This window comes from Pongo abelii, chromosome 7 (assembly GCF_028885655.2).
Source record: "Pongo abelii isolate AG06213 chromosome 7, NHGRI_mPonAbe1-v2.0_pri, whole genome shotgun sequence".
Taxonomy (NCBI): Eukaryota; Metazoa; Chordata; class Mammalia; order Primates; family Hominidae; genus Pongo; species Pongo abelii.
The window spans coordinates 115981079-116002566 of NC_071992.2; the positions used below are offsets into that span (position 1 = coordinate 115981079).

Here is a 21488-nt window from a genome sequence, read left to right on the forward strand (position 1 = left end):
AATTCTGGGAGTTAATTTTCTAGCCTAACTGAACTGTTAATATTTCTCGAGAGTTAACAAGACTAGCAAGAAAAATGATGTAGGATGGATACCATGAGACAGAAGGAAGAGCTGAATTGGAGAGCAGAAAAAAGAATGGAGAAAAAAATTAGAATAAATGAAGACACACACAAAAAAAAGGGCAGGGGAAGAAAAACCATATTTTGATTAATGTTTTGCTTTCTAAATAGCGTTAAAATGAAGAACAATGTTTAATTTATTTTTAATACATATTAGTTTGCTGACATTATTGGGGGAAAAAGTGAACAAATATTCCTGTTTGCATCTTCAAGGAAATCTCAGCTGCTTCATTAATTAGAGACAATATCCTCTATATAATACCTACATTGTACTATTTATATATGAGATAGCTCAAACGATTTAAAATATGACATTTCCCACTGCAATTTATATTTTTCCAACAGTATGATATTTTTCATGCAAGATTTCCGCACCACTTAATAGTTTCCAAAATCATTTTGAAATTGTGTGTTAATAAGCATATTCTTGGACAGAAGTGAATCCCCATCTCCTTTCAAATGTATCATAATGCATGCCAGGCTTACTTTTCCCACATTAATGTTTTCTTATTGAATGATAAGGTCTAGATAAACATACCTGAGAAATGAAAACTGTGTGTTTATTGAACTTATTCTTGTTTTTAACAATGTCAAAAGCAAAAAAAAAAATGGAAATATTTTCCACAACTGTCTGTACTATTTGGATTTCTCTTTGTATCAAAGGCTAAATGATGACAGCTATGGGATTAGATTCCAATTAGCATACTGCAGAAGCACCCAGCAAAGTATTCTCACTGTGCCAAAGGTGAGCACAGACTTTGGGAAGGCATCTTTTCCATAAGTAGGGGCCATTTGATGAGCTACAGCTTGACACTTATCTGCGTTCCAATGAAAACAAGAACAATTTCTCTGCAGCCTTAAAAGGCAAAGTCAGAAATAATACCAAATGTTATAACATGTGTTGATTTGTTATGTTACATTTCAGCTGTTAGTTATGTTAATGGAACAGTTTCACATACTTCGTTTTGATGTATTTATTTTAATGATCATGTGTATGTATCTTGCTATGATTGCCTGGTAACACTGATTACCTGATGTTCTGCTGTCACCACCAGGCCAGGACTGGAAGTAAGAAAGTGAAATGTAAAACTTTGGAACTGTATGACTTAAAATGAGTCCGTCAGTACATAAAGAATAAAATGTATTCAAAACCTATATATTATGAGATCTTAATACTATTTGACAGCACATCTCGTAGAGCATATCACCAGATTAACTAAAATTGATGACATTTTAAAAGTAGACTTCCAATATGGTATTCCAGAGATTAGGAGAAAACATTCATGCTTCAGCATTTTGTATCACTAATAAGTCCATTTTTTTTAGACCCATTACTTGACTACAAAAGTAAAAGAGGGAATTCTAATCATGTAATTAGTAAGGCAGCAGAAGGCATTTTAATATGTATCTTTCACATTCTTCTCATAATTTTCCAAGATGCTCACCAAGACAGTATAAGAACTATAAAACCATCTGCTGTTGCAAAAAAGTTCTTTTTTTTTTTTTTTTTTAAGACGGAGTTTCGCTCTTGTTGTCCAGGCTGGAGTACAATGGTGCAATCTCGGCTCACCGCAACCTCCACTTCCCAGGTTCAAGTGATTCTCCTGCCTCAGCCTCCCGAGTAGCTGGAATTACAGGCACCTGCCACCACGCTCAGCTAATTTTGTATTTTTAGTAGCGATGAAGTTTCTCCATGTTGGTCAGGCTGGTCTCTAACTCCCGACCTCAGGTGATCCACCCGCCTCGGCCTCCCAAAGTGCTGGGATTACAGGCGTGAGCCACCGCGCCCAGCCGCAATTTTCTTCTCCTTACCATCAGGTAGCACTAAGGTTCTGCCTGATGGACTGACAGGGTGGTATCAGCAAAGACCTAGCCAGCCCCTGGGAAAAAGAGATATTCCACAAAAGTCATGGCACTATTTCATACACTCTAAAGACAAAAGAAGAAAAAGCCTTTGGCTACTGAAATATACAAAGCTTTTTCATAAGCTCCTTCATGAAGTTCACAGTAAACTGTGCAGGACCTGGTGATTCTGGAGGAGGGATTATGTGCCTTCTTTGGTAAGTGTAAGTGAGTGGTTCATAAGCAGTCTCCAAAAGGTGGAAGAAACTTTTTAAAGGTGAAGAGTCAGGATCTCCAGCTGTAACATTAGAGAAGAAATGGAGAGGATTCACAGTGATGCTTTTCTTGTTATTACTTCTCTTCCTCCCTTATAAGCAATGGTCTACTGGAGCCAGCTTGTACCAGCTCACAAGAGCCGATTCATAAACATTCAGGAATTTTGTGAGTCAGTTGTTAAACTCTGTCATTACCAAAAATTAAATCACATAAACTTACAATTAAAGAAATTATGATTCAAGTCCAAAGGCCTCAGGAAAAAAAGAAGTTATATTAAAAACAAAAATAATGACTACTCAAAACTCATTACTTCCTGTTGATTTTACTGTTTTGCTATTAATATTGCCCATGGTCTTGAGGTGTATCTGTATGGGGGAAATATTATATGATGGGGTGCTACTGCACATCTCTTCCCAACTCTGCATTCAGTGACGTCATGTTGGCAGCTTGAAATCATCCATGGTGAGAGTATTTATACCCAGAGATCAGCAAATGCTACAAATCAGGGCTGCCTTTTCCCCTAGAGATCTGGTTGTTAAACATTTCTCATCATAGCACTGATTATAAGGCAAATATACTTCTCTTCCTATCACGATCACTAAAGAAAGAGAAATAAAGTAGGAAAAAATAAATGACACCAGCTACTTCAAATATTTACTGGCAGCAAAGCTACATATCAGTATATACCAAGTCACACCAGAATATGCCAATTTGTAACACAGTTTACTTACATACTCTGTTTAACAGACATCCATTTAAAAAAATATACAGTAAAGGCCCTGTTAATAGTTAGAGTAAAGCTGAACCAGAAGAGGAGGGTCAACAGCTTTTCTTTAAAATTGTTTGTTTACATTCTGAATAGTCCTTATTTAGAAAGGGTCAAAACTAAGCTTCAAATATTAAATTTATCTTCAGTCTGATAAATTAATCTGAAGAGGTAAGAGTTTAGTGGGGAAAATCTTATTAGCTTGGCCTGATGAGAAAGTACAAGGAACATATTTGAAGAAGAAACATTAAAGCATTATGAGAAATAGAAATGGTACTAATGGATCTTGATTCAGTGTCTGGACCCCAAAGAGACCAAAATCACTTCACAGATCATCTTAAACACAACAGAACAGATGTCCACTAAACTGTAACAACAACAAAGAAACCATATTGCTGTACGTGATGACAAATAGCAAAGTAACATGGGATCTGCTCAACTGGGCTCAATAACTCTATGCTTGGACTTTATATAAAACAATGAGATGAACTGTCCTCCAAGAAGCTAAGGGTGAAAAATAAAAAAAAGAGTCCCCAGAGGTATTTATAAAAGAAATACAAATGCTGTGATACAGGATACTTTCAGAAATCACAAAATATTTACTTCAGCAAAAAGAGAAGTCTGTTTTCATAACCATTCACAGCTCTAGCAGGCATAGAACATTATTATCTGAGTTCATATGAGGCAGAAAAAGAAAATAACAAGCAAGTTCAAGCAATCCAATCTTTTTTTCTGCAAAAGGAGGAAAAAATGATGATTTTTAATGACCTCTCATATCCCACTAGGAGCTCAAAAACATTACTGAGGAGCTATGCCGAGAGGGAATAAATTACAGATGGAGCTTTCCACAGATGGATTTTCATGTGAAGGACCTTGGGTTTTTAAAATAGGAATCTTAAAGATGGGATCTAGGGATTGCAACATCTTGATACCAAGAGGCAAACTACCACAGAGATCAACACAAGATGGACTTGTACGAAAAAAGATAATGATGACAAACTAGAATTTTTGCCAATTGCTCAGATCCTACTAAAGAGAATTCAAAGCAAATGAGAGCCTAAGAAAATGCCAATAGGATAAAACAGTAAAACAATTTGAATCATTTGGGACAGAATAAAAAATCAGAAGGGGAAAATAGAATGTGTTAAGAAAAGATGAGAACAAACCAGGGACAAAAAAGGCTAGGTTTTTAAGATAGAGTTGGGTCATTGCTTAAGACATTTTAAGTAAAATCAATTGAGTGCATGATGAAATAAAATAAACAAGCACACAGAAAAAAAATGTTATTACTATGCAGTTTAAGGCAATCTAAGGAACAAATAAAGGTTTTATTTTATAAATTTTTGGATTTGTTTTTCAAAAAATCTTTGACAAAAGCAAGATACACATTTAAACTAATGGAATTATTTAACTTCTATTAATAAATAACTTCTTGGAAATCAGTGAACAAAAAAAAATTCAATTTACTTTATTTATTTATTTATTTATTTTGAAATAGGGTCTCACTATGTTACCCAGGCTGGAGTGCAGTGGCGCAGTCTCAGCTGACTGCAACCTCCTAGGCTCAAGCCTAGCCTCCTGAGTAGCTGGGACTACAGGTGCACACCACCACACCAGGCTAATTTTTGTATTTTTTTTGTAGAGATAGGGTTTTGCTATGCTGCCCAGGCTGGTCTCGAACTCCTAGGCTCAAGTGATCTACCTGCCTTGGCTTCCCAAAATGCTGAGATAAATAATTCAATTTTAAAAACATGATTATATTAAAATTTCTGGTTTGGGAAAAAAAACAAACCTGTTTCACCAGTATGATAATCTATGCTAACAAAGCTCACAAGACTGATACATGAAACCAGAATATCAAGTGATTGCTGTACAATGAAAAATGAGAAAATCAACCATCATTAAGGTTGTAGGTCTATGTTTACCAGCACACCATCTTGGAAAACAAGTTTACATAGTCAGAATAAGTGAAGGTAACTGTATGAACCCTATGAATATTCCCTCCATCAAGATCTATCAGGCTGACTAGATGCAAGGAGCAGACAGCTTAGGACAGCACTTCAAGGGCATGTCAAGGTCTGCTTCTGAGACACTACACCTTCTGGGATGCCACTGCCAAACAATATCTCTTCATGAGTGAAACATTCTTTTTCTTTTTTTCTTTTTTAAGAACTAGGGTCTCACTCTGTTGCTAATGCCGGACTGCAACTGGAATACACTGGTGCACTCATAGCTCACTGCAGCCTCCAATTCCTGAGCTCAAGTGATCTTCCTGTTTCAGCCTCCCAAGTAGCTAGGACTACAAGCATGGGCCACCATACCTGGCTCATCTTTTAAATTTTTTATAGAAATAGGGTCTCACCACATTGTTCATGCTGATCCTGAACTCCTGGGGTCAAGTGATCTTCCCAGCTCAGCCTCCCAAATGCTGGGATTATAGGTGCGAGCCACTGTGCTTGGCCTGGAAAATTCTTTCTTTATATGTGCTGGCATCTTCATTACAAATCTTGCAGGCCTGTGAAGCCCTTTTGTCTCTAGACAGCTGCTCATATCTGTTCTGATTTATTACACATTCATTTTCTAGTTTAAATTTCAAAAAGCAACCATATTTTTAGGTTCCTTGGGTGAAGTGGGAGGGGACAGGGAGATTTCATTGCTGCTCTAATGCAATTTATTAACAGCTCCCTTTTTGTTGTTGTTTTTTGGTTTTTTCCAAGAAAGAGTCTTGCTTTGTCACCCAGGCTGGATTGCAGTGGTATGATCTTGGCTCACTGCAACCTCCACCTCCCAGGTTCAAGCAATTCTCCAGCCTAGCCCGCTGAGTAGCTGGGATTATAGGCATGCGCCACCACGCCAGGTTAATTTTTGTATTTTTAGTAGAGATGGGTTTCACTATGTTGGCTAGGCTGTTCTCGAACTCCCGACCTTGTGATCCACCCACCTTGGCCTTCCAAAGTGCTGGGATTACAGGCGTGAGCCACCACGCCCAGCCAAGAGCAAACTGGAAAGACAGAATGTTGATCATTGCTGAAGCTTAGTGAAGGTATATGGGGGCTCATTAAACTGTTTTCAGATAAAATTTTTCTTAAAAAAATAAAAACACTCGGCTGGCTGTCATTTCCAAATAATCGATGACTATCTTTAATTAGGTTTATAATATGTTGCTACAAATATAAACATGCCAATGAGTTCATGAATTTTTTCAATACCTATCACAGCACCTTTTATATGGCACCTTCAGTCATGAGCAAACAAGGTAAACAGAGCAGACTGTCTTCATGGACCTACAGTCTCATGAAGAAAAAAAATATTAAAGGTGATGTTTGACATTTAATGTTCATAAAGATAGTTTAAGATATTAAAATGAAAGATTAAACAAGGTGATAAACAGATACTCTCTTTTCTAGAGATAATAATAAGAAAGCAATGGCTTAGAAGTTAAGAGTACAGGGTCTGGAGTCAGAATACTTGGTACTAATTCCAAGTTCACCAATTGCTAAATGGATGGCATTAGGAAAGCATTCAACTTCCCTAAGTCTCAGTTTCCAAATCTGTAAAATAAAGATACTAATCTACCTCTTAGGATTGTCTAGAATTAAATAAAATTATCCTTATAAAGTTATTACCACAGAACCTAACAGAAACATTAACGAAATGTCAGGCATAATAGATAATGGTGTTTCAGAGAAGTTCAGGTGTTGGCCCTTCTGGAAACAAGAGGATTAAAAGAGGATCTATAAATAAATAAATAAATAAATAAATAAATAAAAGAGGATCTTTGGAGATCCTTTTTTGGTCCATAATCCTACAGTATTCAAAAATCTTAAGACTCTATGCATAACTGGTGTAAACATCAGGAAGTGGGGAAATGAGTGGGTAGCTACAAGCCAGAAAGCTGGCTGCTGTGCTTGTTCTTCCTGAACCCACTTCACTAGCAAACATGACAAAATGCAATGCAACACGAGAACCCTGCTGATTCTGTGCTCAGTGATTCACAGTGTACATGAATCCAAGCCTGACCGCTAATTGGGACACCCTCTCTCTGGTAACAAAAACAAATAATGTAACAAAGCCTGAATAGTAATTGCCCAGCACTCCAGAAACAATCTAATTGTGAAGACACCAAAATTTACCATAAAGCTATAAAGAGGTACATGATTTTCCACATTCAATCACCAGCCAACCTCACCCCTCACCCATGCCCATTCATCTTTTAGAAAACAGAGTTTGATTCTTAATGCTGCTGCTGAATAGAGAAATAATGAGCTCTGTTAGTGCACCTGAAAATACACCATCAGCCTAGAGAAGGAGAACTGAGCTCATGACACTTTAATGAAAATGTCAGGACCACCCTGAAGTATTTAGGTCCTGTAAATGCCAAGTAAAGAGAGGAGCTAAACAATTAAGGTAATGGATGACAGTGAGCAAAGGAAAAATAAAGCTGATTATCAGAGAAAAATCTTCAACACTGCCCCTCTTATGCCATGAAGTTTTTTCAACGGAATTTGTGATTACACCCAAGGTTTTGGGTGTTACCTCAGACTTCAATGGAAAACACTGTAAGAACAATCCAAATTTTATGGCGGAGGAGCTACATGGTCTTAACTGGTTTTTTCTCTCTCAATCTTTCTAGGGTTCTCTGGAAAAGTAGGCAAAAGAAAGCACATTCTTGACCCTTGATAGAAAGAATGCTTGGGGAGCTGCACCTGTGCTTTGTTCACCAAGGTGTTCCCAGCACCAATCACAGCCTAAGGTAGTAGGTGTTTGGTAAATGTTTGTGGAAATAGCAATAACATGTTTAGGCTAGGAAAAACGTGTGCTCCTAACTGCTAGTCTAACTGCTATTCAGTTTATATTGATTTACTGGTTTGTACACTATAAAAGCAGGAGCAAAGGGGATAAATACATAGACATACTCAGAGAACCTTAAGGCAGGGCTACAATGCACAACCTAGTATGAACATCATTTGGATCCACACTGTGTCTCAGATCACCTAATAGGAGACTGAAATGACCTAGGGCCAGAGAGGATAACGATAGCAATAAATAATTACTGAATAATTTAATGAATTCTGCATTACAATTACATCACAACTTATGGGCTTCCTAAAAACACCAATGCACAACATGGATCTGGTGACATTTACTGACTCAGCTTTTGTATTTTCTTTATCTCTTGTGAAATTTTGCAAACACAAGAGTAAACATGCAACAGTACTAATAGTAGAAGTCACCTGGACTGACTTATTTGTCACGGGACCCATCAAGTGACTTCTTCATAGAAATAGGAGAAACAACAGGAGTCTCTCACTGGAGCATTACAGCAGAGTATTTTCAAGCTGTCATATCATTGGGTGGAGACGTCAGGAGCAGGACTTGCAAATGTTAAAATTTCATTTGGCTATGGCTGAAGATACTAGAAAGATGTAAAATTGATTCTGAAGTTGTTAATCTGAATAAAATAGGACAGTGTCCTAAGAAGCATAAGACTAAAGGACAGCAGCTTTTGGCTCAAAAATGAGAAAAAAGGAAACAGTTCCCTCATTCCTGCAGGTATTTGAAAAGAAGCCAATGACTTAAAAAGTAAAACAAAACAATAACCAACTGTTTTCTGCCAGTAAAGTGAGAAATTATTTCATTATCAGTTAAGATGCTATTACCTGGTTGGGCATGGTGGCTCATGCCTGTAATCCCAACACTTTGGGAGGCTGAGGTGGGAGGATTGCTTGAGTACAAGAGTTCAAGACAAGCCTGGGCAACATGTGAGACCCTGTCTCTACAAAACATTAGCTGGGGCTGGTGGTGTGTCTGTAGTATCAGCTACTAGCGGAATCATAGGGGGCACCGAGGTGGTAGGATCACATTGAGCCCAGGAGGTTGAGGATGCAGTAAGCCGTGATCGTAAGCCACTGCTCTCCAGCTTGGGTGACAGAGCAAGATGACCTTGTCTCAAAAAAAAAAAAGGAGAGAGACATTATTATCTGTTTTAAATACGACTGAAGTGCTTCATAATTATCTCCTTCCCCCACTAGAGAGTGAGCCTTCTAAGTCAAGAACTTTGTCCTAATCATCTTTCTATCCACAGAACATTACTTGGCACATAGCAGGCTTCTCAGTGAATGTTCATTAATAAGTAACTGAATATTATAAAGGAGATTCTTAAAAGGTTGTGATTCAATGTAGTATTTTTATTTCATTTTATTTATTTATTTATTTTGAGATGGAGTCTCACTCTGTTGCCCAGGCTGGAGTGCATTGGCATGATCTCAGCTCACTGCAACCTCCATCTCCTGGGTTCAAGTGATTCTCCTGTCTCAGCCTCCTGAGTAACTGGGAATACAGGCATGCACCACCACATCCGGCTAATTTTTGTATTTTTAGTAGAGATGGGGTTTCACCATGTTGGCCAGGCTGGTCTCGAACTCCTGACCTCAGTTGATCCACCTACCTCAGCCTCCCAAAGTACTGGGATTATAGGCATGAGCCATCACGCCTGGCCTAATGTAGTATATTTTAATTTAAGTTATATTGTGGAACTGTTCCTCCACCCTAGTTTCTTCAAATTCCCATTTTCCTTCCTCATTATCCAGGTAATTGATAGAACCTTAAATATTGACCCTAATAATACTGTTTATTCCATTGAGTGCTCTGTACTATATGACAAAATACTTCCACCTGTATATGATCTTGTAAAATACATATTAAAAATAAATTTTTATAAATATATATATAGTCTTTTTTCACTCTGCATTTCACCTTGTGTATAACCCTTCATAGACCTTGGTAGATGTGGGGGGTCTTAATGTCACTTTTCGCCTCTAACTGCCCAGGGCCTTGTCTGTGCCTTGTGGCTCTTATAACCCACACTTCTTGGTTTATCCATGACAGTCCCATTGTCAGCTCATGCTTATCACTCTGGTTCTCAGTACACTTCTTAACCATGGTCCCTGGTGATGTCCCTTACTATCTCGGCCATGCACTTAAAAGCACATTTGTTATATTTTATCCAGCATTTCTAGGTATTTTTTAGATGAAGAGTTTTCAGGTAATCTAGGCTGCCAAGATACCAGAAAAGGAAATCTCTGCAAGAAGCAGTCGCATGTTCCCTTATTTAATACCCATAGTAAGCACCAGAAAAGCAAGCTTCTTTATACCTACCAAACCTAGGAGACAAAAAAAAAAAAAAAAAAAGGAAAAAAAAAGCCTTGCTTCTATTGTCCTAGCCTCTTTGTAAAAGAAAGAAAACAACATATCTCCTGAGAATTTGGTATCGTGAGTTTACCATTATGTGGGCTTCATGTTCAAGTTTATACTTGGCTAATTTCTCATCTTGGAAATGATTACAAAATGTGCCTACCAGAAACAGCATAGATAAAAAACCCCACTAAAAAGCTCATAATTCAAAATTACAAAACACGCCAGAAAAGAATCCACCATGTCAGCAGAACTAATAAATAGCAGAATTAGTTCTTCCAAGAACTACAAATTACAGAATTATTGAATACTATAGCAGCCAGGCCCCCATGAAAACAGTATCTCCTGGTATTCATACCCTTTCATAATCCTCTCCCACCAAGTATGGGCATAACATGTGGCTGCTTCTAATCAAGAGAATATAGCAATGGTGATGATTTGTACGTGATTACATGTATGTGGTTACATTACATAAGATAGCAATGCCTGTCTTGCTAAGAAATTCTCCCCTTTGCTGGCTTAGAGAAGCAAACTGCCACACTGTGGGCTGCCATATGGAGAGAGCCATATGACACAGAACTGAGGGTGGCCTCTAGCTGACTGCCAACAAAAATCTGAGGCCATCAGTCTAACAATGTGTTACCCTGATGTCCAATCCAATTCTGATGCTAGAAACTGAATATTGCTAACAACCATGTGAACACTGAAGCAGATCCTTCCCCAGTCGAGCCCCAGATGAGACACTAGCCCTGGCTGAGACCTTACAGAAAACCCAACAAAGTTGTGCCCAGAATCCTGACCTACATAAACTATGAGATAATAATGTGTGTTGCTTTAAGTCACAAATTTTGTGATAATACTGTTATGACAGAAGAGATAACTAATGCAGCTACAAACTATAACACATGTTTAAAATGATTAGAGACATCAAAAAAGAAACTGTGGCAGGCCAAGCATGGTGGCTCATGCCTGTAATCCCAGCACTTTGGGAGACTGAGGCACACAGATCACCTGAGGTCAGGAGTTCAAGACCAGCCTGACCAGCATGGTGAAACCCCGTCTCTACTAAAAATACAAAACATTAGCCAGGCGTGGTGGTGCACACCTGTAATCCCAGCTACTTGGGAGGCTGAAGCGGGAGAATCATTTGAACTGGGGAGGCAGACTTTGCAGTGAGCCAAGATCATGCCATTGGACTCCAGCCTGGGCAACAAGGTGAAACTCCGTCTCAAGAAAAGAAAAAAAGAAACTATGGCATGTGTATACCTATGTAAAAAACCTGCATGCTCTGCACATGTATCCCAGGACTTAAAGTAAAATAAAAATGTTTTTAAAAGAAATTTTAAAATGAGGAAAAAGACCAAAAGCCCCAGGAAATTTTGTAAAACACAAATATAATGTTTAATAATACAAAAACATAATCTTAAAATGATTTAACTCAATGGGTAAGTTAAATAGCAGAATGAAATCTGAAGAATATATGAACTGAAAAACAGTACAAAGAAAATTGATCTATTTCAATCTAAAACATACATCACAGATATTCAAAGGTGGAAAAACCTGAAAGAGGGGTTAAGAGTGACATGAAATATACAGTCATGTGCTGCATAAAACTGTTTCAATCAATGGTGGACCACGTATACAATGGTGGTCTCATAACATAATGGAGCTGGAAAATTCCTATTGCCTAGTAACACTGTAGCACATATATTACTCACATGTCTGTGGTGATGCTGGTGTAAACAAACCTATTGCACTGCCAGTTGTATAAAGGTATAGCACACACAATTATGTATAGTACAAAATACTTGATAGTGATAATAAATGATCATATTACCGGTTCATGTATTTGCTACACTATATTTTTTATCATTTTTTTAGAATGTACTCCTTCTACTTATTAAAAAAGTTAACTGTAAAACAGACTCAGGCAGGTGCTTCAGGAGGAATCCCAGAAGAAGGCATTGTTATCATAGGAGATGACAGCTCCATGCATGTTACTGCCCCTGAAAACCTTCCAGTGGTAAACACACTGAGGTGAAATACAGAATGCCAAAGTCAAAGAAAAGACTGCAAAAGTAAACATGAGAAAAAACATCCTCCTACAAAGGAGCAACAGCATACTCTTCAATAATAGCAATGGAAGGCAGAAAACAATAAAACAGTATTTTCAAAGTGGTGAGAAGAAACTGTCAACCTAGAATTCTATATTCAGCTAAATCATCAATAAGAGAATAAAACAGACATTTTCAAACAAATAGGGTCTACCACTAGTAGGCCCTAATGGAAAAACTACTAAAGGATAGTCTTCAGGAATTAAACTGAAAGGAAGGAATATGACACAAAAAGCAATAGCAAGCAAGAAATTTGTGAATAAACTGACATAAACATTGACAGTATTAAAAAAGTAATGATGACTACTAGGAGGGTAAAAGCCAAAATTAACAAAAATACTGTACAAAAATTATATGTAAAATGGGCAAGGTATGGTAGAATTAAAGTGTTCTAAGATCCTCGATTTATTTGAGAGAAGGATGAAGATAATGATTAATTTTAGACTTCACGGATTTCAGTATACATGTCAAAACTGTAAGGGTAAAAAGAGAAATATAATATGTAACTTCCAAACCAGTAGAGGGAAACAAAATTTAAAACATTATCGCTATCCATATTTTACAGAACATGAAACCAAGACCTATTAAAACTAACTGACTTAACAAAGTTTACCCAGCTAGTAACTAGGAGAATGTAAATAATTCATGTCTTTCAATGCTACGTTCTGTGATTTTTTTTTTGCCTTCTACGTCATATAGCCTCTGATCTAGGTGATATATTAAAATAACAGTGTGTTACCCTGACGTCCAATCCAATAAGACAAAAATCTCACACTGCTGAAAGAATTTCTTTATATTAAATAGCACTTTGCGGTAAAAGTGCTGTGGATTTACCTAGGAATTCTCTTATTTCTCATTTCCATTTCATTCTTACCTACCCTCTTCATTCGTTAATTACTACATTTTCCATATAATTCTTCTCCTAGACTCTAAGTTTTTTCCTTCTTCCCATTTTTTATTTTTAAAATTTGGTGTGTGTGTGTGTGTGTGTGTGTACTTAAACATGTTTAATATTTTTGTTTCATACGTTTACTTATTTTTATTTAAATATCATTATGTATGCTATGGAGAGTGATAGATTCTAAATGCATAATTTTTGTTAGGATATAGCTTATTTGAAAGATTTCACAAGTTACAAAAGACAGTAGTCCTCAGGTCTGTTTCATTCTCTAGTAGTGTTCTCTCACTGAAGCAAGTATGTAATGTCAAAAAAACTGTAGAACTCTCAGCAGAAACGCTATAAGCCAGAAGAGAGTGGGGGCCAATATTCAACATTCTTAAGGAAAAGGATTTTCAACCCAGAATTTCATATCCAGCCAAACTAAGCTTCATAAGTGAAGGAGAAATAAAATACTTTACAGATGAGCAAATGCTGAGAGATTTTGTCACCACCAGGCCTGCCTTACAAGAGCTCCTGAAGGAAGCACTAAACATGAAAAGGAACAACCGGTACCAGCCACTGCAAAAACATACCAAATTGCAAAGACCATCGATGCTAGGAAGAAACTGTATCAATTAATGGGCAAAATAACCAGCGAACATCATAATGACAGGATCAAATTCACATATAACAATATTAACCTTAAATGTAAATGGGCTAAATGTCCCAATTAAAAGACACAGACTGGCAAATTGGATAGAGTCAACACCCATCAGTGTGCTGTATTCAGGAGACCCATCTCACGTGTGGAGACACATATAGGCTCAAAATAAAGGGATGGAGGAAGATCTACCAAGCAAATGGAAAGCAAAAAAAAGGAGGGGTTGCAATCCTAGTCTCTGATAAAACAGACTTTAAACCAACAAAGATCAAAAGAGACAAAGAAGGCCATTACATAATGGCAAAGGGATCAATGCAACAAGAAGAGCTAACTATCCTAAATATATATGCACCCAATACAGGAGCACCTAGATTCATAAAGCAAGTCCTTAGAGACCTACAAAGAGACTTAGACTCCCACACAATAATAATGGGAGACTTTAACACCCCACTGTCAATATTAGACAGATCAATGAGACAGAAGGTTAACAAAGATATTCAGGGCTTGAACTCAGCTCTGCACTAAGCGGACCTAATAGACATCTACAGAACTCTCCACCCCAAATCAACAGAATATACATTCTTCTCAGTACCACATCACACTTATTCTAAAATTGACCACATAATTGGAAGTAAAACACTCCTCAGCAAATGTAAAAGACCAGAAATCACAACAAACTATCTCTCAGACCACAGTGCAATCAAATTAGAACTCAGGATTAAGAAACTCACTCAAAACCACACAACTACATGGAAACGGAACAACCTGCTCCTGAATGACTACTGGGTAAATAACGAAATGAAGGCAGAAATAAAGATGTTCTTTGAAACCAATGAGAACAGAGACACAATGTACTAGAATCTCTGGGACACATTTAAAGCAGTGTGTAGAGGGAAATTTATAGCACTAAATGCCCACAAGATAAATCAGGAAAGATCTAAAATTGACACCCTAACATCACAATTAAAAGAACTAGAGAAGCAAGAGCAAACAAATCCAAAAGCTAGCAGAAGACAAGAAATAATTAAGATCAGAGCAGAACTGAAGGAGACAGAGACACAAAAAACCCTTCAAAAAAATCAATGAATCCAGGAGCTGGTTTTTTGAAAAGATCAACAAAATTGATAGACTGCTAGCAAGACTAATAAAGAAGAAAAGAGAGAAGAATCAAATAGATGCAATTACAAATGATAAAGGAGGTATCACCACTGATCCCACAGAAATACAAACTACCATCAGAGAATACTATAAACGCCTCTATACAAATAAACTAGAAAATCCAGAAGAAATGGATAAATTCTGGACACATACACCCTCCCAAGACTAAACCAGGAAGAAGCTGAATCTCTGAATAGACCAATAACAGGCTCTGAAATTGAGGCAGTAATTAATAGCCTACCAACCAAAAAAAAAAAGAGTCCAGGACCACATGGATTCACAGCCGAATTCTACCAGAGGTACAAAGAGGAGCTGGTACCATTTCTTTTGAAACTGTTCCAAACAATAGAAACAGAGGGAATCTTCCCAAAAAAAGAATTTTAGACCAGTATCTCTGACATCAATGCGAAAATCCTCAATAAAATACTGGCAAACCGAATCCAGCAGCACATCAAAAAGCTTATCCACTACGATCAAGTTGGCTTTTCATCCATGGCATGCAAGACTGGTTCAATATATGCAAATCAATAAATGTAATCCAGCATATAAACAGAACCAATGACAAAAACCAGATGATTATCTCAATAGATGCAGAAAAGGCCTTCGACAAAATTCAACAGCCATTCATGCTAAAAACTCTCAATAAACTAGGTATTGATGGAATGTATCTCAAAATAATAAGAGCTATTTATGACAAACCCACAGCCAATATTATACTGTATGGGCAAAAACTGGAAGCATTCCCTTTGAAAACCAGCACAAGACAAGGATGCCCTCTCGCACCACTCCTATTCAACATAGTGTTGGAAGTTCTGGCCAGGGCAATCAGGCAAGAGAAAGAAATAAAGGGTATTCAATTAGGAAAAGAGGAAGTGAAATTGTCCCTGTTTGCAGATGACATGATTGTATATCTAGAAAACCCCACTGTCTCAGCCCAAAATCTGCTTAAGCTGATAAGCAACTTCAGCAGTCTCAGGATAAAAAATCAATGTGCAAAAATCACAAGCATCCGTATACACCAACAACAGACAAACGGAGAGCCAAATCATGAGTGAATTCCCATTCACAATTGCTACTAAGAGAATAAAATGCCTAGGAATCCAACTTACAAGGGATGTGAAGGACCTCTACAAGGAGAACTATAAACCACTGCTCAACGAAATAAAAGAGGACACAAACAAATGGAAAAACATTCTATGCTCATGGATAGGAAGAATCAATATCGTGAAAATGGCCATATTGTCCAAGGTAATTTATAGATTCAATGCCATCCCCATCAAGCTACCAATGACTTCACAGAATTGGAAAAAATTACTTTAAAGTTCATATGGAATCAAAAAAGAGCCCGCATTTCCAAGACAATCCTAAGCAAAAAGAACAAAGCTGGAGGCATCACACTACCCGACTTCAAACTATACTCCAAGTCTACAGTACTATGGTACTGGTATCAAAACAGATATATGGACCAATGGAACAGAACAGAGGCCTCAGAAATAACACCACATATCTAGAACCATCTGATCTTTGACAAACCTGACAAAAACAAGAAATGGGGACAGGATTCCCTATTTAATAAATGGTGCTGGGAAAACTGGCTAGCCATATATAAAAAGCTGAAACTGAATCCCCTCCTTATACCTTACACAAAAATTAATTCAAGATGGATTAAAGACTTAAATGTTAGACCTAAAACCATAAAAACCCTAGAAGAAAACATACGCAATACCATTCAGGACATAGGCATGGTCAAGGACTTCATGTCTAAAACACCAAAAGCAATGACAACAAAAGCCAAAATAGACAAATGGGATCTAATTAAACTAAAGAGCTTCTGCACGGCAAAAGAAACTACCAACAGAGTGAATAGGCAACCTACAGAATGGGAGAAAAATTTTGCAATCTACCCATCTGACAAAGGGCTAATATCCAGAATCTACGAAGAGCTCAAACAAATTTACAAGAAAAAAACAAACAACCCCATCAAAAAGTGGGCAAAGAATATGAACAGACACTTCTCACAAGAAGACATCTATGCAGCCAACAGACACATGAAAATATGCTCATCGTCACTGGTCATCAGAGAAATGCAAATCAAAACCACAATGAGATACCATCTCACGCCAGTTAGAATGGCGATCATTAAAAAGCCAGGAAACAACAGATGCTGGAGAGGATGTGGAGAAATAAAAATGCTTTTACACTGTTGGTGGGAGTATAAATTAGTTCAACCATTGTGGAGGACAGTGTGGCGATTCCTCAAAGATCTAGAACTAGACATACCATTGACCCAGCGATCCCATTACTGGGTACATACCCAATAGATTTTAAATCATGCTACTATAAAGACACATGCACACTTATGTTTATTGTGGCACTATTCACAATAGCAAAAACTTGGAACCAACCCAAATGTCCATCAATGATAGACTGGATTAAGAAAATGTGGCACATATACACCATGGAATACTATGCAGCCATAAAAAAGGATGAGTTCATGTCCTTTGCAGGGACATGGATGAAGCTAGAAACCATCATTCTCAGCAAACTATCACAAGGACAGAAAACCAAACACTGCATGTTCTCACTCATAGGTGGGAATTGAACAATGAGAACACTTGGACACAGGGCGGGGAACATCACTGTGGCCTGTTGCGGGGTGGGGGGCTGGGGGTGGATAGCATTAGGAGAAATACCTAATGTAAATGATGAGTTGATGGGTGCAGCAAACCAACATGGCATATGTAGACCTATGTAACAAACCTGCATGTTGTGCACGTGTACCCTAGAACTTAAAATATAATAACAATTTTAAAAAAGAAAAAATATAATTGAAATAAAAGAAAAATCTCCAAATTAAAAAAAAAAAACTGTAGAATGATCTATAGTAACAATCTAGTCTCCAAATCTTAGCAGTGGTATATGGTAACTTGGCAAGCTGTTGCTAGGGTCAAAGATGTCTCTACAATATGGTGATGATTCCCTTTCTCCTTGCCAACACCATTTAAATTGGTTTCCAACTGTGTACTATTCTATCTTGAAGCCATGTGGTGAAATCTTCAGGGTGCACCCAAGACAGTATTTCAAACTCTTGTACTCTTTAGTCATGCTAATCACTGTTACTAATATACCCTTCCCCATCTAGTCTGAATAAAGATATTTCTGCAATATTTCATGGGGCAATAAAACTTCAGGGTTTATGTACAGAAAATCATGTAAGTCTCTTGAAATCAAATCTCAGTCTCCTAGCACACAACTTGGCAGATATTTGAAAACAATATAAAATCAAGTTCATAGAAACTTTATTTATTTATTTTGAGTCAGGGTCTTGTTCTGCCACCCAGACTGGAGTGTGGTGGCATAATCATAGCTTACTGCACCCTTGAACTCCTGGGCTCAAGCGATCCTCCCACCTCAGCCTCTCCAGTATCTGCGACTACAGGTGCACATCACTATGCCTGGCTAATTTTTAAATTTTTTATAGAGATGCGGTCTCACTTTGTTGTCCAGGCTGGCCTTGAACTCCTGGGCTCAAGCAATCCTCCTGCCTCGGCCTGCCAAAGTACTGGGATTACAGGCATGAGCCACCACGCCTGGCCCATAGCAATTTTAACATAGTCCAGCTTATTGTATTCTGCCATTGGCATTATCAATCCAACGATCTAAATTGTAAATTTACCCCTGAAGAGAGTCACATATCTATTATAAAGAAACAAATAGCATTTCATACCATAAAATGAATCTCTAGGATTATAGTATTACAGGCAGTTCTTCTATCTGAAGTCACAGAAACCTGGGATAATTATAAACCTAAACCAATTTAGACAATTGCTCCTCTAACCAAAAAAATAAAGTTGGGTGTGGTGGCGCATGCCTGTAATCCCAGCACTTAGGCTGAGGCAGCAGGATCACTCGAGCCCAGGAGTTCAAGGCTGCAGTGAGCTATGATCCCTCCACTGCACTCCGGCCTGCGTGACAGGGCAAGATCCTGTCTCTAAAAATGTAAATAAATAAAAAAGTAAGACAAAGTAAAATAACTACAGATGCAAAGAGCAAGTATGTAAAAAAAAAAAAAAAACACACACACACATAGATCTGCTTCTTTTATCTTTCTTCATTCCTAAAAGCAAATGTCTCCATTGTTTTCCTCTCATCCTGCTTTAATTATCCAAAAGAGAACCTAGGAAAAGATAAAAACCTTATAGACCTTGAAAATCCCAAAACAGAATAATCCACCTTCAAGTAACCAAAACTGTGTGGTTTTACAATCATTTATTACTAATAATTAACAAGTCAACCAAGCTCAAATAGAATTTCCTCTTTTACAAGGTCATGGAAATATGAAAATTGTTAAGAAAAAAACTCACTTAATTGGGCAGCTGAAGATTTTTGGAGGCATACTCTTTGTAGTAGTGAAAACATAATAAAAATAATGCATTGTACTTGAACAGACAGGGGCAATAGTTTAGGAGGATTAGGGCAATAGGTTATAGAGAATTACAGGTAAAGGATTAACAAACAACAGTCAACTGTGTGGTCTCAGAAATGGTGCTAGTAAATTAGAGAGATAATTTCATGATTTCATGGAGACAGATATGGGCTATGTAGAAGCTGAAGCCCTGATTCTCACAGTAAAAAGTACAAAGCTCTGTCAGCTGATTTACAAAGCATAGTTATTAATGCCAGAGTCAGGGTGGGGGAAGTAACAATGAACATCCAGTGGTACACTATGATACATCAAATAAGATTATAACATAATAAATAAAATGATGAAGCTAGTTTCCTTAGCACTGTTCATGGGGAGGTCCTCTGGAATGCAGTATTCTGGATTGTAAGAATCACTTAAGTGGTGAACAGATATAGAAGTGATTAGCACTTTTCTAGGCTTGGAGACCTGTCTCCATAAAAGATCAGAAGAGACTGAGAATAAAAAACTGCGAAAATAAGTCAGCTTGAGTCACAATTCTGCTCCCTTTCCTTCTTCCCCACAAAAGAGGCTATTCTCTCTGTCTCCTTTTACAGAGAATCCTCTGTTCTTTCCCCTCTATTTTTTTTTTCTTTCCTCCTCTATTTGGCTTCAGGGTGGTCTTGAAACATTCTTTCCTCCACTCCCTGGGTGTCTGTCTCCTATGACATGTAGAACAGAAGCCTAAACAACTACATGGGGCCTGCACTGCATAGTCAGTCAACATCTTTTCCTGCTCATACCAAGTCAACAGCCTAGTATGTCCAACAGCTGATATCTGCAGGAAGCTCAGAGAGCAACATTGGTCAATGTCTCTGTTCCCAATCACTTCAATGATGCATTACATGTCCATTCTCAGGGTCTTCTTTTAAATCACTCACAACCAAACCAAAAAGGTATAAATTAGAAAAAAAAAAGAGAGAGAGATGTTCTTTATGAGAAGAACAAGTAGTTGGCAAAAGAAAATAAAGCAAACCAAATAAAAGAGATAAAACTGCAAACTCACAAATCATATTATAAAACAATATTCTGCTGATTTCAAATAAAGTAATCCCATGGCAACAATTTAATTGCTGCCTTTTTGCCTGCGATCCCAGATTTCTCTTGTTTGGGACTGGACACAATTTTCATTTCTCTGTGTACTTAGTGCTTCACATTGAACCAATATTATTTACTACGTACTTGCGCTTGCTTGCATACTTTAAAAGGCTGAAGTGTTTCTTGGTAGAAAAGCTGATGATAAGCCTGCAGGTCAAACCAAAAGTACACACTGTTCTTCCACAACTACAGATGGAAAAAGTACATAAATTATTACCACCCAATTATTAAAACTTACAAAGCTCTAATTTCAAATATAAGTAACTGTTTAGCTCCTTGCTGTTACCATAAATGAGGTTCAATTTAAGATGGTTTTAATCTTCTATCACAAACTAGCAATACACAAAATATTTATTGATATCGTTTCTGGAAGATTATATTTTTGCATGTATGCCTCTCACATAATTAGTCATTAAAATGGTAAGTATTCTAGTTAACAGTTAAAAGAGTAGCCACGTATTTTGATATATATGGGTAATGTGTATTACAGCAGAACCAAACATTACTCTAGTAATTGAACCAGTTAAATACTTTTTTTTTTTTTTTGAGACAGTGTCTCACTCTCTCACCCAGACTGGAGGGCAGTGGTGCGATCTCGGCTCACCACAACCTCCGCCTCCAGGCTCAAGTGATTCTCCCACCTCAGCCTCCCGAGTAGCTGGGATTACAGGCATGCGCCACCACGCCCAGCTAATTTTTGTATTTTAGTAGAGGTGGGGTTTCACCATGTTGGCCAGGCTGGTCTCGAACTCTTGACCTCAAATGATCCACCTGCCTTGGCCTCCCAAAGTGCTGGGATTACAGGCATGAGCTACCGCGCCTGGCCAATACTTTTCATTTGAGAAAAAGTAAGACTGACTTCTTTTTTTTAATTTTGAAAAACCAACTGGAAATAATGTTGCCACTATTCATTGTAAT

At 37.6% G+C, this 21488-nt stretch overlaps 1 protein-coding gene across 17 annotated transcripts in view; it reads right to left on the bottom strand.

The window, feature by feature from the left end:
* Positions 1-21488, bottom strand: part of RGS22 (regulator of G protein signaling 22) — a 153058-nt gene that overhangs the window by 64767 nt on the left and 66803 nt on the right. For all 17 annotated transcript variants that reach the window (XR_008509428.1, XR_008509427.1, XM_024251116.3 and 14 more), the window contains one exon: positions 20655-20756. Coding sequence is in view for 15 of the 17 variants with exons in the window: in XM_024251116.3 (XP_024106884.1) it covers positions 20655-20756 (102 nt within the window). In the remaining 2 variants the exon portion in view is untranslated. The remainder of the gene's footprint in view (positions 1-20654; positions 20757-21488) is intronic.